At 41.3% G+C, this 16,096-nt stretch overlaps 1 protein-coding gene across 2 annotated transcripts in view; it reads right to left on the reverse strand.

The window, feature by feature from the left end:
- Positions 1-15,854, reverse strand: part of COPG1 (COPI coat complex subunit gamma 1) — a 35,920-nt gene extending 20,066 nt beyond the window's left edge. For both annotated transcript variants that reach the window (XM_060766170.2, XM_060766169.2), the window contains exons 1-14: positions 15,603-15,854; positions 12,495-12,547; positions 12,323-12,403; positions 11,558-11,629; positions 10,104-10,183; positions 9,384-9,459; positions 8,149-8,241; positions 6,975-7,061; positions 6,696-6,853; positions 5,899-6,032; positions 4,804-4,871; positions 2,776-2,964; positions 2,580-2,675; positions 302-545 (exon numbers count right to left, since the gene is read on the reverse strand). In XM_060766170.2, coding sequence (XP_060622153.2) covers positions 302-545; positions 2,580-2,675; positions 2,776-2,964; positions 4,804-4,871; positions 5,899-6,032; positions 6,696-6,853; positions 6,975-7,061; positions 8,149-8,241; positions 9,384-9,459; positions 10,104-10,183; positions 11,558-11,629; positions 12,323-12,403; positions 12,495-12,547; positions 15,603-15,639 — 1,468 coding nt within the window. In that variant the 5' untranslated portion in view covers positions 15,640-15,854. The remainder of the gene's footprint in view (positions 1-301; positions 546-2,579; positions 2,676-2,775; positions 2,965-4,803; positions 4,872-5,898; positions 6,033-6,695; positions 6,854-6,974; positions 7,062-8,148; positions 8,242-9,383; positions 9,460-10,103; positions 10,184-11,557; positions 11,630-12,322; positions 12,404-12,494; positions 12,548-15,602) is intronic.
- Positions 15,855-16,096: the final 242 nt, after the last annotated feature.

Below are 16,096 nucleotides of genomic sequence, written 5' to 3' on the forward strand. Positions count from 1 at the left end.
TTGAATCCAAATCACCAGCAGCAAATTATTATGTACCCAATCTGGTTTTGAAGTCAAAATTGTGGTAAAGAGCAGGAAAGAAAAAGACCGTAGTTCACTGGTAAAGCACCTGCGTTTCATGCCAAACATTCCAGGTTTGGTCTCTGGCATCTCCAGATAAAGCTGGAGAAACTCTTGGCTGAAATGCTAGAGAGAGAGATTGCAAGTCATGGTGACACCTGAGCCATACTGGCCAAAAACCTGACTCTGTCTAAGAGAAATTCTTCTGTTCCTGCGACAGAGACTTTTCTACCAGATGTACCTGCCCGAACTTCTTCATGTTCCAAAACAACCCTGTTGTAAATGAAACGGATGTATTTTGAAGGGTTGTTTGTCTTGGGTCCTTCTTGGCCCAGCAAGTGGAGAATGCGGGTGGCCAGGACAGTGAACTCGCAGTCCTCAATGAACTCGCACAGGTGGGAGAGGCCGGTTTCTTTGCTCTCAGAGTTCTCCTCAATGATGCTGATGATACATTCCACAATGGCTCTCTTGTACTCAAAGCCTCCCTAGGAAGCAAAATGCAAACAAGAGAAATGCTAAATGGAGAACAATGGCTTTTGTTTTACTGTGATCTGTGTGGGTCTGTGTGTGTATGTGGGTGTGTGGGTGTGTGTGTGTGTGTGTGTGGGGTGGGGTGGGTGGGTTCTAACAAGAATTTATCCCTTGCTTTACAAGGGAAACAGCTTCTCCAAGTTCTGCAACGAAGTAGGCATTTTCTAAACACTGGCCCGTATTTGACATTGTAGGCCTTTTCAATTTCTGTCCTGGAGCCATTAGATTGGAAGACTGTGTGGGAGGAACTTTGAAACTGGAATGTACCTGAATTAGATTGTCCTGATGAAAACGAAATTCAAAAGATTGTGTGGGAGGCAAGATAATTCTGCCTATATAGGTTTAATGTAATCAAACCCCAAGTCCTTTCTTGTGAAACAGCTGTGTAGTGATAGTTAAAAATCAATGGAGGCTAGGTATTCAGTATTGAAAGACAGATGCTGCATCAGATAATTTAAAAAGAGATGAAATTTTAGGATAGTGATGGAAAAATAGCCAATGCCTGTTTGTGGCCTCCCTATAGGAATGATCAAGAGTAATGGTTCTCAAACTGTGCTACATGGGGGCCTCTGGAAACACACGGCCTGTGGAGCCCTGTTGCTGCCAGGACAGCCTATGGGACTTCTCTGCCACTGGCACAGACTATGGGGCCTCCTGTCCCCTCCCCTGCTGCAACCTGCAAAGCCTCCCCACCATCACTTTGTGCTTTTCCTGCAAGCCAGAAGGAGGTTGGAATGCATGTGCCCTGGGTTGCTCCAACTATTGTTGTTGTTGTTGTTGCAATTGCCGGATGGCCATCTGTTGGGGATACTTTGACTGTGTTTTTACTGCAAGGCCGAAGCAGATTGTACTTGGTGGCCCCTGGGGTTGCTACTATAATGATTGTTATTATTTTGATATGCAACAAGATTAGTACACAGCAAACAAGATCACTGCTTTTGTACTGGATCACATGTCAGACACTTCCTAAGTGTCTAGGACTGTGTGATGTATCGGCAAATAATGTGTATAGATCCAAGTAGGGTGGCCTTTTGCAGATAACAGATGATAATTTTGTCAGCATTGATTGTTTTTAAGTGCAGGCCAAGGTCTTTAGGCACTGCACCCAGTATGCCAATAACCACTGGGACCACTTTTACTGGCTTGTGCTAGAGTCTTTGCAGTTCAATCTTTAAATCCTCGTATCATGTAAGCTATTGTTTTTGTTTTTGTTGTTGTTATTATTATTGCAAAGGCTGGATGGCTCCTAGGTTCTTCCTCTGAAATACTGTTAAGCTTATGTTGGTTAAAATTGTTATTCATTTTCAATATTGTATTGTTCTTTCTTTCTTTTTGCACTATAAACAAGATATGTGCAGTGTGCATAGGGATTTGCTTATGCTTTTTCCCCAATTAGTTCATGCAAGCATTCTCCATCCATTTGCCACTGGTCCGGCCCATCTCTCAAATTTAAAAATGCAATGTGACCCCTGTGTCTAAAAGTTTCTTGGGGCTTCACAAGAATCTTTTCCTTCAAAAAGGGCTCTGTAGCTCTAATCAAAAGGAATCCATAATTGACTGTATATATAACTTCACTCTGGCAAAAATGGAAAAGACTATAGAAGAAATAACCTTGGAAAAGGTTCATTAATAAATATTATGCATCAACATCCTCCAATTTGGTACTCCCCAGATAAATGTGACTACAACTCCCATCTTTCCTAATCAGCATGGCTGGTGGAGACTGCATGAGAACTCACTGCAATAGGTATAAAAAGTATGCACAGCATAAGCAGCAACACTATTTTTCTGCAGGAAATGGAAGCCAGGTTTGGTTTGTATTGACAACCATGTATTCAAAGTAGCTTAATGGCCAGACTTGAAAATGTAAATTACAGCAGCATTAAGTCTACTACTGTTTCTGCCCTGTTTTACTTCACAGCATAAAGCCCCTAAAACAAAGTGTGGCTCAAGTGAAAAACAATGACATCCCAAACAGCTATGCTTACCTCCTCCCGGAGCATGGTGAAGAGGAAATTCATGAGGACTGCATGCTTGCGGGGATACTTCTGGCAGAGGGCATTGATAGCCTGGACCACCACGACCTGGCAAAAAGAATTAGGGAGGAGAACAAGAGTCCTGAACAACTGGACTTGGAACTCACATTAACACTCTCAACCCTTTCTATATAAATTCTTTCTATACCTTGAATTCATCTGAGATTTCAGACATGAAGGTGGAGATCTGCTTCATGAGACGGTCGATGCTGCTCTCACTGCCAGTTTTCAAGAGAGTTGTGATGGCTAGGGTGGCGATGCTGCGATTGGAATCTGTCACTAGGTTCTCCAAGTCAAGGTTACAGGCAGTCACAGCAGACGGGTGCTTCATAGCAACCTAACAGATAGGAAAGAGAAGCAAAATAATTCACTTGATGCAAGATGGGTGATCTTACAAGCCTGGATATTTATTATTACTACTATATTATTATTATTATTATTATTATTATTATTATTATTATTATTATTTTACTGAAACAAAAAAACCCCAGTATGTCACAGCAAACGAGATCTGTATGCTGGATTTCATATCATAAAATCACAAGTGGAACACTTTCTAAGCGTCTAGGACTGTGTGATATATTTTCGAATGATGCGTGCAGATCCAAGTAAGGTGGCCTTTTGCAGTTGACAGATCATGATTTTGTCAATGTTTATTGTTTCCAAATGCCGCCTGAGATCTTTCGGCATGGCACCCAGTGTGCCGATTACCACTGGGATCACCTGTGCTGGTTTATGCCAGATCCTTTGCAGTTCAATTTTGGGGTCCTGATAACGGCTGAGTTTTTTCTCAATGTGACTGTCACCTGGTATGGCGACATCAATAATCCAAACCTTTATCTTTTTCACAATTGTGATGTCTGGTGTATTGTGTTCCAAAACTTTGTCAGTCTGGATTCGAAAGTCCCACAGTATTTTTGCGTGTTCATTTTCCACTACCTTTGCAGGTTTATGATCCCACCTGTTCTTTACTACTGGTAGGTGGTACTTGTGACGTAAGTTCCAATGAATCATTTGGGTCAGAGTGTTGTGCCTCTGTTTGTGTGGTTTTCTTTCATCAGCTTCCTTGCACAGTCTGTATTTTGGGTCATCAGCTGATTTTTCAATTCTGGTCTTCTTCTTCTTCTTCTCATTATTATTATTATGGTGCCTCCGGTGTACTGGCATGACTGCTGACCAACAGGTTGGCAGCTTAAATCTGGGGAGCGAGGTGAACTCACGTCTCAGCTCTAGCTTCCCATGCAGGGACATGAGAAGCCTCCCACAAGGATGGTAAAACATCAAATATCTGTGCATCCCTTGGGCAACGTCCTTGAAGACGGCCAATTCTCTCACACCAGGAGCGACTGGCAGTTTCTCAAGTCGCTCCTGACATGAAAACAATTATTATTATTATTATTATTATTATTATTATTATTATTATTATTACGGAGATTTCTATGCCGCCTTTCTCCAGGACAGACCCAAGACTGCTTACATCACATTTAACAATATACGTACAAATAGTTAAATAACTGTCACTAAACAAGTATTAGAGGTTCAATAATCCTTAAAAACTTTCCATATTATTGAACATCGAAAGTTAAAATCAATCTAAAATTTCCCATTCTTCTGTATCCATAAGTGCCTGGCTTCACTTAAAAGCAGCTTCTTATTCTTATTCTCCCCCTCTTCCTCATCCTCCAAAGCAACACCATCACCATTTACATGCCTGGGGTGAAGACTGGGAAAGTTACTGTTTTTAGGCTATAGTTTCCAGAACGCTGCAAGCCATGTGAATTTTTCAAAGCTCACACTTTTAGCACAATGGATCATACTGAGTATTTCTAGTTACAAAATGATAGAATATATATCTGGTCAGTGTGTCCCCCGCCTTCCTATGTCTCTCAGATGGCAGTTTCGATTCTTCAACATGGTCTCTTGAAAACAAAGAGTCTTGTCATGTTGAATATGTGTGATGAGAGTTGTGGGTCTAAATACTTCAAGACAAATACTAATTTATTTATTTATGTATTTACTGCATTTGTATGCCACCTTTCTGAGCCTGAAGGTGACTCAAGGTGGCTTACTAAGGCCAATAACACCTTCGCATTCCAAGGCTGTGCTGTTGCCACACATTATAACCCAGCCAAGTAAACCAACTAAATCAGTCATGAACTTCACAGGCCCTTCTTACCTTGTTGAGAGTTCGAACAGCTGCATAACGAAGGGCGGCTTTGGGTGAACTGCAGAACAATTGCAACACTGTAAAAAAACATCAGTTTTATTAGGGACAGAACTAAATGCTTAATGTAGCAGCTGTAACAGCCTGAATAAAAGGAAGGCACTGAAAGGCAGGGGATTTGGAGAGGAGACAAGTGAGTTCTCATTCATTCAGCAGACTAGAGGAACATCCTGGTTTATTTATAAATATTTCTATATTGCCTGGAATAGACTGCTTTATGTACTGCTTTTCCTGTTGCTCCCAAGGCCATAGGTGGGGAAAACTTTAAGTGTTGTTGAAATTCATCTTCATCATCCCTAGCTTGAACAGCTAATGGTGAAGGATGATGGGATTTGCAGTCCAGAAAAATTGGAACACCCCCATCCCTATTCTAAACTTTCAGTTGGAGACAGCAAGATATTTGCACAAGTTGTCTCCTACTTAGAGATGTGAAAGTCAAGGGTGAGATGGAAAGGGAGTGGACAGGCAGATTAAGGAGAAACAGAAACAGAACTTTTTAGAAACAGAAAGTTTGCCCAAACCTTCACATCTCTACTCCTTGCTGATATATACTCTTTGTAGCCTTTCTCTCTTTGTACTACTTAAACTAGAGCTTCCCTTTTTGCTGTGATCAGTATGCAAGTGTATTTTATTGCATTTTTATTGCTTTAATGTACCACCATCTCAAAACAAAATGTCAACATATCACTGTATTGATACTGCTCTGCTGTACAGCCTGCTCCAAAATATGCACCAAGACCACAAAAGCTTGGCAATCTTACAATGAATACAGCACAAGAGAGTCTTCTCTTGAAAGGACGATTTTTCATATTACTATCACTAAACCCAGATGCAGACGTCAAGTCAATTGATGAGTCTCAGCAATGACAATAGGTGTTGGAATCATGCAGCCTTCCAGTGCTGTTGAACTGCAACTACCAGCATTCCTCATCACTTGAGTATACTGGTGGTTAGCATTTCTGCAAGTTGCAACTTGCCAACATCCAGAGGGCTGCATGATTTCTATGCCTGAGCCTGAATTTAAGAATGAAAAAGCAAAGGACTTACCAGACACAGCAGGAGCAAGTTCTTTGGCTGTGCAGCCAGGCAAGTTAACAATGGCAGATGCAGCTTCATAGACCACCATCTCATGCTTGTTCCTCAAGCAGCTCTCAATGAAGTCAAACAAGGGACTGTCACGGCTAGGACAAAAAAAAAAGAGGGGAAGAATTGGGTTCATGGATGCCAACTACATGATTTAGAAGCTGATGAGCTGATACTGACTGGCATGTTGCACCAGGGGTGAGCTTGACATTCCACTAACAACAACAACAACAACAACAACAACATCACCAATAATAATAATAATACTTTATTTATATCCTGTCACCATCTCCCCGAAGGGGCTCAGGGTGGCTTATAAAGCACTCCAGGGTGCAGATATAACATTCAACCAGTATAAATGGTACAAAAGAAAAAACAAGTCACATAAAATTATAACAACTACCCCCGTCAACCTATGTAGCATAAAATCAAAACAATACAATTTTAGAACAACAGTAGATAAAACTATCCAACATCAATTCACAGGTGCCAAGTGTCAGCTTCATATGGACCCATTCAGCCTACTCAAGGTCAAAGGCCTGTCTGAACATCCATGTTTTCAGGTTCATGACCTTTCAAAGGTAGTGGAACATTTGTGCATTTGGCTGCACACCACCACCCAACTCCAGTGTCCTTATTATGCCCCCCTCCCCCAGAATATTAATTGCCATGCATATCTTTCAACATCCCTTCCCCTGGTGTCATTTCCCCTTGGTGGCTGTCCCACAGAATGATTTTCTGAGGTGTGGAAGCATCCTCACCCTCCTGCCTCTTCTTCTAGGAGTTTGCTGGCCACCCGGATCATCATGCAGTAGGCAAAAGGTGACTTCAAGCCATGACGCATGAACTTGTTCAGCATTTTGTTGACAGCCAAGCGGTCATTTTTGCGTATGTGATACAGCAAACCGAGAGCATGATACTGGAAGGAGCAAGCAAAGGAGGAAATGGGATTAACATCAGATTGATATCCTTGGCATATAGAGACACAGCTAAAACCTTGTGCCATAATACATACAATGTGGCCTTAATGTGGTTCTTACCTGGACCATGATATTGTCACTTGAAGCTGCTTCCTGAGCTTCATTCACCCAACGTTTCACCACATCAAAACTGGTCTTCAGAAGGTGCTGTGAAAGAAGAAAACCAGGAGGACACATCAGGAATAGGTAAACCAAGAAGGAGCCATTCACAGTAAGACAAAGATTGTGTCCAGAAAGGTTTAAAGCAATCTTTATTATATGCATTGTATCACAACCAGGAATTGACAGAATTGTCAAAGTCATTTTTCAAATGGATGCATTCACAGTCCCATGGACGAAAATATGCATTTGGCTTGTCAAATATATTTGTTTTCTATTTTATGGAATGCATGAACTGAAAGCCTACAGTTGTACAAATGGGAATTGCATTCATCTCTAGTGCTCAATCCAGGTAGCACAGGATCTTTGGTAAATCTACTTTTAAAAATCAAGAACATGTAAAAGTTATGTTGTTGGGTAATTCTCAGCTGCTGGCTGGGAGATTCTGAGACTTCAACAAAATAAGTTTTATCAGCTCTGAAAAGAACTTGATGGAGCAAATATTTTACATACATCTAATATAATAATTATAATTATAAAAATGTTAATTTATATTCTGCCCTATCTCCCCAGAGGGATCCAGGGTGGATTCCAACATACAAAAAGGCAAACATTCAATGCCTCAATAAAACAAACAACCGCCAGCATAATAATCCAGAAATAACCCCACATATGAAAACAACATTAGAACCTAACATCAATAAATTAAACATAACATAATCAAACAAAAATATAGAGTGGCATAAAATCTGAAATAAAACATCCACATTGATTTACAGAAACCAAACGAAGTAGACATAGTTATATGGGTTGATTGTGTGGCCAGTGATGGTAGCTGGGCTCACATGGACTGACAGAGCCCAAATACATTAATTTTTCTCAACCAAAGGTCCAGAAGTGGTCTCTCATTGTCTATTCCTCCTCCTCTCCGTAAACTAGTGAGCAACTGAAATACTTTAGAGTCAGTGTATCATCCTCATATCTCTATGCATATATCACAGATTGTTCAAGACTTTTTGTTTTTGGGATCTGTAAATAGTCCTTTAAGCCTTTTCAATTCAAAAATGTCTCTACTGTTATTACAGATGAATGGTCAGTATGAGGTAACTCAGGGACTTTCAATGGGCTTACATACCAAAGATGACACGAGGGCCGAACTGGATACGCTGGGCACTTTGTCAACAATTGCCTGCTTCATGTAGCGCTCAATGGCCTGCAGCATTGTAGTCTGCAGAGAAGACAAAACAAGAGACAAAATTTTAGAGGGAAGAAATCTGGCAGAACTTCTGGGAAAAGCAAATAAAAAGGGATCAAACAAGGCAAGAAACATGGAAGGGGGAAGAGAAGGAAAGCCAAACAAGAACAAGGAAGGGAGTGTAAAGAACAAAGAACGGAAGTATACAGATACACGCTGAAATATCCTTATTCTGAGATGGACCGATTTTTTTCTAAATTTCTGAATCAAATGTTGCATATAATATCCTGATTTCCTAATTCTTAGTCCAAATAGAAAACCATTGTTTATGCTATTTTTTTCAAGGTTAGTAATGAAAATCTACTACATAAATCTCCTTTCAGGTTGTTTTTGGCAGCAACCATTTCAGAAATCTTGATAATGATTTATAACTCCTATAAATCCACTTTAAGTCTCCCTTGTGGAGAGAAAAAGGAGGGTATAAATAAACATAATAATAATAGCACAAAATATACTAAAATCACATTTCTCTATAAAATGTGATCCTTTATTATGGTTTGTTTTGTTTTTATTGTTTATTATGGCATTGAATGTTTGTCATATTTTGCTGGAAACTGAGTCTCCCTAGGGAGATAGGGTGGGTTACAAATAAATTATTATTATTATTATTATTATTTTACTGACATAAAAACACTGTATGTCACAGCAAATATCCTGGATCTGGAAACAATAAACACTGACAAAATCATGATCTGTCAACTGCAAAAGGCCACCTTACTTGGATCTGCATGCATCGTTCGAAAATACATCACACAGTCCTAGACGCTTGGGAAGTGTTTCACTTGTGCTTTTGTAATACGAAATCCATTATTATTGTTGTTGTTGTTGTTGTTGTTATTATTATTATGTGTATGCATTTTTGATGCAAGTTTATAGTAGAGCAACATTTGTTTCAGAGAAATTTGGTTTAGAGTTTCATTCTAGTTTTTTGATAAATGTTTTATTTGATTGTAAAGTCATTTTTTGATACCGAAGTCCAATAACATAGTAATTCAAGATAGGTTGTGAAATGTCCAACCCCCCCCCCCCAAAAAAAAAAACCCCCAAAACAAAACCATCCAGGACTGTAGTGAGAAAGAAATCCAGACAAATGGAAGCAGCAGATAAATACTTACGTCTGTTATCTGACAAAGTGCTCGCACAGCAGGACCTCTGTAATTGTCATCCTTTCCAGTCATATCTTTGGTTAAACTGGATTAAAATAAAAGGAATAAGATTTTAGCATTGTTCATGTATACCATAGCTTTCATTCATACAAACACAGAATAAGCAGTAGCAGCAAGATTTCTAAAATGATGTAAGTATCTTCTCTACATCAAGAGAAATATACTAACTCCATGGTAGATTTCATTTTCCCCTTATGTAAATATACAGACATAAACAGGTATGAACACAGACAGGTATTGAAGAAAAAGGAAATATTTATTTTAGACTCCATCAACTACTGCTCTGGACAGAGTGCCATCCTCAAGGCAGCAGAAATGACAACAGAAGTGCTACTAGCATTGTTCTGAGAGGCTCTTTATATTTAACAATCTCGTGGTGGGCAAGTACATCTGTATCCTTTTCATATTGGAAGTATCTGCTCTAGTTGAATTTGGCCACTGCAAACAATGGAGAGTTTTATTTTTTTCTCTATTCTTTTCTAAACATGAACTTTCCAAAATTTACAAGTGTCTTTATAATTTCCGCAGAGTGTGAGAGTGCGGAATTCGAAAAAGTGGAAGTGGCACATCCACCCCATGCCTGTTTACAAGGTTAAAAGGATCTCACTGAAAGATACATGTGCATCCAAAAAAAGCAACCACTCAGAGGAACACTCAGGAAAGAATCACCTGCTAGTCACAATGATGACATCCTCAGAGAGGTTGGACATCTCTTTGATGGTGAGGTAACACATTCTGCGGAGGGTTGGCTGTCATGAAGAACAAGCATAAATAGTGTTAGCACACAAGAGCGCCATGGCTCCTGAAAGCCAGTGGTCACCATCACAAGTTCTACTGCTGGAATGCCTTCCTTATACTGTGGGGACTGCAACTGGATAATAATAGTATTTTTTTCACATCAAGAGCAACTTGAGAAAGTGCGAATCGCTTCTGGTATGAGAGAATGGGCCATATGCAAAGACGTTGCCCAAGGGACACCTGGATGTTTTACCATCCTGTGGCAGGCTTCTCTCATGTCCCCGCATGGGAAGCTGGAGCTGACAGAAGGGGGCTCACCCCACTTCCTGGATTCAGACCGCTGACCTTTCGGTCAGCAGTCCTAGTAGTAGAAGGTAACAGAACATGGTAATGCAATGAAATGAAAACAATATCTACGACCAACACTGGAAGGACAAACTGTATTTATCCAGTCTGAGCTTATTTTTAAATACAGTGTTATATATATTTTAGTAGTGTTCTACGCATGCTGACTTTCTGCATTAGCTTATGTTCTTATGTTTCATGTATTTTTAATTCTTGGTGTATTTTGTGGAATTCTGGAATTCTTTATAATTTTTTGTAATGGCTGTAGATACTTTTAAATTTCATTCTCACATTCTATTATGCTAGCATTAGGCTCCTGGGTTGTCTTTGATTGAGAAAATCCCCTGTTGTTTTTAATAATATATTAGATAAGAGATATTTTCAGCCAACGAAAGAAGCATGCAAGTTCAGGGATTTCAGGGAGGCATGGTGTTTCATCCTTCCACCTTCAAATTTGCCAAAATAGTCTCTAGGCAAAACAATTTGCTGACCCAGAACTTTGAAAGGTTATTTGTTTGGATTAATAAAGGTAAAGGTTTCCCCTTGACATTAAGTCTAGTTGTGTCTGATTCTGGGGTGGTGGTGCTCATTTCCATTTCTAAGCTGAAGAGCCAGTGTTGCCCATAGACAATTCAAAGGTCAAGTGGCCGGCATGACTGCATGGAACGCCGTTACCTTCCCACTGAATTGGTACCTATTGATCTACTCACATTAGAATATTTTCAAACTGTTAGGTTGGCAGAAGCTGAGGCTAACAGCGGGAGCTCACCCTGCTTCCTGGACTCAAACAGTCATCCTTTCGGTCAGCAAGTTCAGCAGCTCAGCGGTTTAACCCGCTGTGCCACCGGGGGTTCCTAGTTTGGATTATAACCCCCCAAAACATCCCAGCCTGCCTACTACTCTGGAAGCTTCAGTCCGTTACCAACAAAAAAGAAAGTTTTCCAAGCTCTATTGTTGACTAAGGCTGTACAAAAAGAACAATGCTTTCACGCTCTTCCAGTTCCCTAGGGAAATACAAAGTACATAAGCAGAGCACTTACATCATTGGACTGGAACAACTTCGTCATTGCAAAGAAGGATTCAGTGGCTTCCATCACACCAAGATGCTCCCCCTGAATTGGGATTAAAAATCACCATTTGCAAGTCAGTGAGCCTGAAAGCTGAAAAGTATCACATTTAACAATGCTCCAGAAAGCACAGTAGCTAGTGCCACCTTCCCCAGAGCCCTCCCTTTAAGCAAGAGAGTGGAGCTCATGCTGACTGCACCTTAGCTGAGAGCAAAGGCCAGATAGGATTCATAGTGCTCCATGAGGAATAAATTTCTGAAACTCTTCAGATCATATTGGAGCCTTTTGATGCCATAGCTGCTGCCTGCTTCATGACCCAGCCATTCCAGGGGAGTAAAGGCAGGAAGGATGTATTAACTGCAACCAATTCACAATCTGCTGACAAAAAGTGAGCATACCTTATCCGGAATTCTAAAATCCAAAATACTCCAAAACTGACCACAGAGGTGACTGAGTATATGTATGTATATAAGGTGTATACGAAACATAAATGAACTTCACGTTTAGTCTTGGGTCCCTTCTCCAAGTTATCTATTACGAACATATATGCCAGTACAGATATTCCAAAATTAAAAAAATCTGAAACACTTCTGGTTCACAGCATTTCAGATCCAAGATATTCACACTTAGAAAAATGCTTTATCGCTATGCAATACTATGTGGATTCAACAAGTAGAGCAATTTGGTTTGACTTTAGGATAACACATTGTAAATATAAAAAGGCATCCCCCCAGTTACCTGGTTTATGAGATATAAAATCTTGGTGAGGATATGAGCACATTTCCGAGGGTTTATAGGTGTCTCGTTGAACACACGAGCCTAGGAGCAGAGAATGAGGAGTCAGGAATATGTCAAAGTGGCATTTTAAGGAGTGGGGACTAAAAAGGACTGGAATGGTGATGGCACTTACTTCCTGAAGTACTGCACTTTTTTCCAAGTGTTGGAATGGGTTGGAACCCCCACCTGAAACACAGAAACATAGGCACAAGATCCATCATTTCAGTTATGATCAGGATTTTCAGTATTGCAGAGGGAAACAGGCAAAATAAGTGCAGAAGACAGCTTTATTTTAAATTGCTCGGTTTAATAGTCCTCTAAAGCAAAGGCATCATATATAAGTAGGATTAGCGAAATCAAAACAGGAAGAGATAGAAAATACTTTGCAACTATTACAGATTTATCTCTCATGAGTACTGAACCAAATGGTGAGGAAAAGGCATTTGCTTATCAGCGAATGAAAGAAGACCCACACAATATTAGTTCAGTGTTGATCCCTGGAGAAACATCAACCACAAAAGTCTGCATAATTTGGGCCCATTTATTGGATGATAGGGATATCTCTTCCTTAGTGTGTATAGGCAACTATATACTATGGAAGGGTATATTCCTTTGAGGTGCTCTGTACTGAGGAGTGAAAATACATCTTCCATAACTACACACTTGTCCCCTGTTCTCCATAAAGAGATTTGTCAATACAGGTTAAGCATCCCTTAGCTGTATTTCCAAAATCCCCCAAAATCTGAAATTATTCACATGAGCAGCTGAGAGAGTTGCTTTCCAATGAGCTGATGTATAAAAACATTTGTTTCATCTTAGACAACATTGTATTAAACTAACTCCAGATTATGGATTAATTGTTAATTGATGCTTCATGCACAAAATTATTTTAAAATATTGGGTATCAAAATTAACTTCAGGCTATATGTCTAAGGTAAAGGTTTCCCCTTGACATTACGTCTAGTTGTGTCCAAGTCTGGGGGTTGGTGCTCATCTTCATTTCTAAGCCAAAGAGCTGGTATTGTCCCTAGACATCTCTAAGGTCATGTGGCTGACATGACTGCATGGAGTGCCGTTACCTTCCCGCAGGAACTGTACCTATTGATATATGCACATTTATGCCTGTGCTGGATGGGGTCGCACTCCCCTTGAAGGCGCAGGTTCGCAGCTTGGGTGTGACCCTGGACTCATCGTTGAGCCTGGATCCCCAGGTTTCAGCGGTGACCAGGGGAGCATTTGCACAGCTCAGGCTCGTGCGCCAGCTGCGCCCGTATCTCGGGAAGTCTGACTTGGCCACGGTGGTACACGCTCTGGTCACATCCCGCCTTGACTACTGCAACGCTCTCTACGTGGGGCTGCCCTTGAAGACGGCCCGGAAGCTTCAGCTGGTTCAGCGCGCGGCAGCCATGTTACTAACTGGAGCGGGAGGCAGGGAGCACACAACGCCCTTGTTGTCCCAGCTCCACTGGCTGCCGATTTGCTACCGGACCCAATTTAAAGTGCTGGTTTTGGCCTACAAAGCCCTAAACGGCTCCGGCCCAAAATACCTTTCGGACCGTATCTTGGCCTACGAGCCCACGAGGACCTTGAGATCGTCTGGGGAGGCCCTTCTCTCGATCCCGCCTGCCTCACAGGCACGTCTGGCGGGGACGAGGGAGAGGGCCTTCTCGGTGGTGGCCCCCCGGCTGTGGAACACTCTCCCTGCAGACATCAGACAGGCACCCTCCCTTATGTCCTTCCGAAAAAGCCTTAAGACATGGCTGTTCGAGAAGGCATTTAATTAAGTGCTATAAAAATGTGGTAAAGACGACTGGAAAGGAACAAGGAATATGAGATTGGTTATGATTCCACTATGAGACGAAGCGGATTTTTAGTGTAATTTTGTAATTGTTGTATTGTTAATATGTTGTTGTAATTGCCTCTTGGTAAATTGCCTTTTTATATGTGTTGTACACCGCCATGAGTCGCCCTAAAGGGCTGAGAATGGCGGTTAATAAATGCATCAAATAAATAAATAAATTTACATGTTTTCGATCTGCTAGGTTGGCAGAAGCTGGGGCTAACAGTGGGAGTTCACCCTGCTCTCTGGATTCAAACTGCTGACCTTTGGGTTGGAAAGTTCAGCAACTCAGCAGTTTTACCCGCTGAGCCACTGGGGGGACCCCATAAGGTGTATATGAAATATAAATAAAATTGGTGTTTCGGGGTGTGTCCTGTCTCCAAAATATCTCATGTACATTTATTTATTTCTATCCCGTTCCTTCTCAACCCCCGAAGGGGGACTCAGGACGGCTTACATTTGGCAGCAATTTGATGCCACTACATATAACAGAGCAATATAATAACAATTAAAACAATAAGTAAAACATTCATTAACACAGTAAAAAACAGTATTAATAGCCGTATCATCATTCCAGTCAATTCCATATCCAATTCCATGTCCAAAGTACTATCTATGTCTGTTGTCCAAAAGCCTGGTCCCAGAAACACAACTTCAATTTCTTCCTAAATGACAGGAGCATGCCAAAAACATAATAATAATAATAATAATAATAATAATAATAATAATAATAATAATGTTGTTGATGTCACAATCCCAGATGACAGCAGGATTGCAGAGAAACAACAGGAAAAGCTGACACAATATGAGGATTTAAAGATCGAACTGCAAGGACTCTGGCACAAGCCAGTCAAGGTGGTCCCAGTGATGATTGGCACACTGGGTGCAGTGCCTAAAGACCTTGGCCTGCACTTAAACACAGTCGGCGCTGACAAAATTACCATCTGCCAGCTGCAGAAGGCCACCTTACTGGGATCTGCACACATTATTCACCGATACATCACACAGTCCTAGTGCTTTTAGAGTGTTTAGGCTTGAGAAGGGACTGACATGTGATCTAATTAAACAGCCAGCAGAATAATCTTATCTGCTGTGGACTCATCTTGTTGTGTTTCAAATAATAATAATAATAATAATAATAATAATAATAATAATAATATCTAAAATCCAAACTACATCTGGGGAGCATCTACGCTATGATGTTAATACAGTTTGACACCACTTGAACTTTCCTAACTCAATGTTGTGGAATCATGGGAGTTGTAGTTGCCAAAGAGTGATGGTGGCTCACCAAACTGCAGCTCCCAGGATTCCATAGCATTGAGCCAAGGCAGCTAATGTGCTGTCAAACTGCATCAATTCTCCAGTATAGATGCACCCATGGTCCCCAGCATTACTCACCGGATTCCTCATCCTTTTTGTCGAATTTTTTCAGCATCTTGTCCCTTGGCAGAGGAGGGGTGGTGGAAGAGGAGGCAGACAACTCACCAGGAGGGAGGGAAGGGGAAAGGGCCCAAATAGAGAACAAGAGGAGGAGGAGGAGAAGGCAGCACCTGGCTCTGCCTGCAGCCCTGAAGAGTTCTACTTCCTGCCCGGGCGCCACTTCCTGCCAACATGACAACCCTGACTGGGCTCAGCTTTGACAGAAAGGCGCATGCGCACGCTGCGCTGGTGAGGCCCAAAGAGGGCTTACGTGGCTGACAGTGCGAGGGCGGAGCTTAGGGGAAAGGCGTGTGACGTCATCGATCCCTCAGCCAATAGCAGCGGGGAACGCTTCGTGGGGCGGAGCCATTGGAAGACCAAGCGTAGAACGTTAAGAATAGCACCTTCCCCCCCCTTCAACCCTGGAATTGTGGGAGTTGAAGTCCAAAACATCTGGAGGGCCGAAGTTTGCC

Source organism: Anolis sagrei, chromosome 2 (genome assembly GCF_037176765.1).
Source record: "Anolis sagrei isolate rAnoSag1 chromosome 2, rAnoSag1.mat, whole genome shotgun sequence".
Lineage (NCBI taxonomy): Eukaryota > Metazoa > Chordata > Lepidosauria > Squamata > Dactyloidae > Anolis > Anolis sagrei.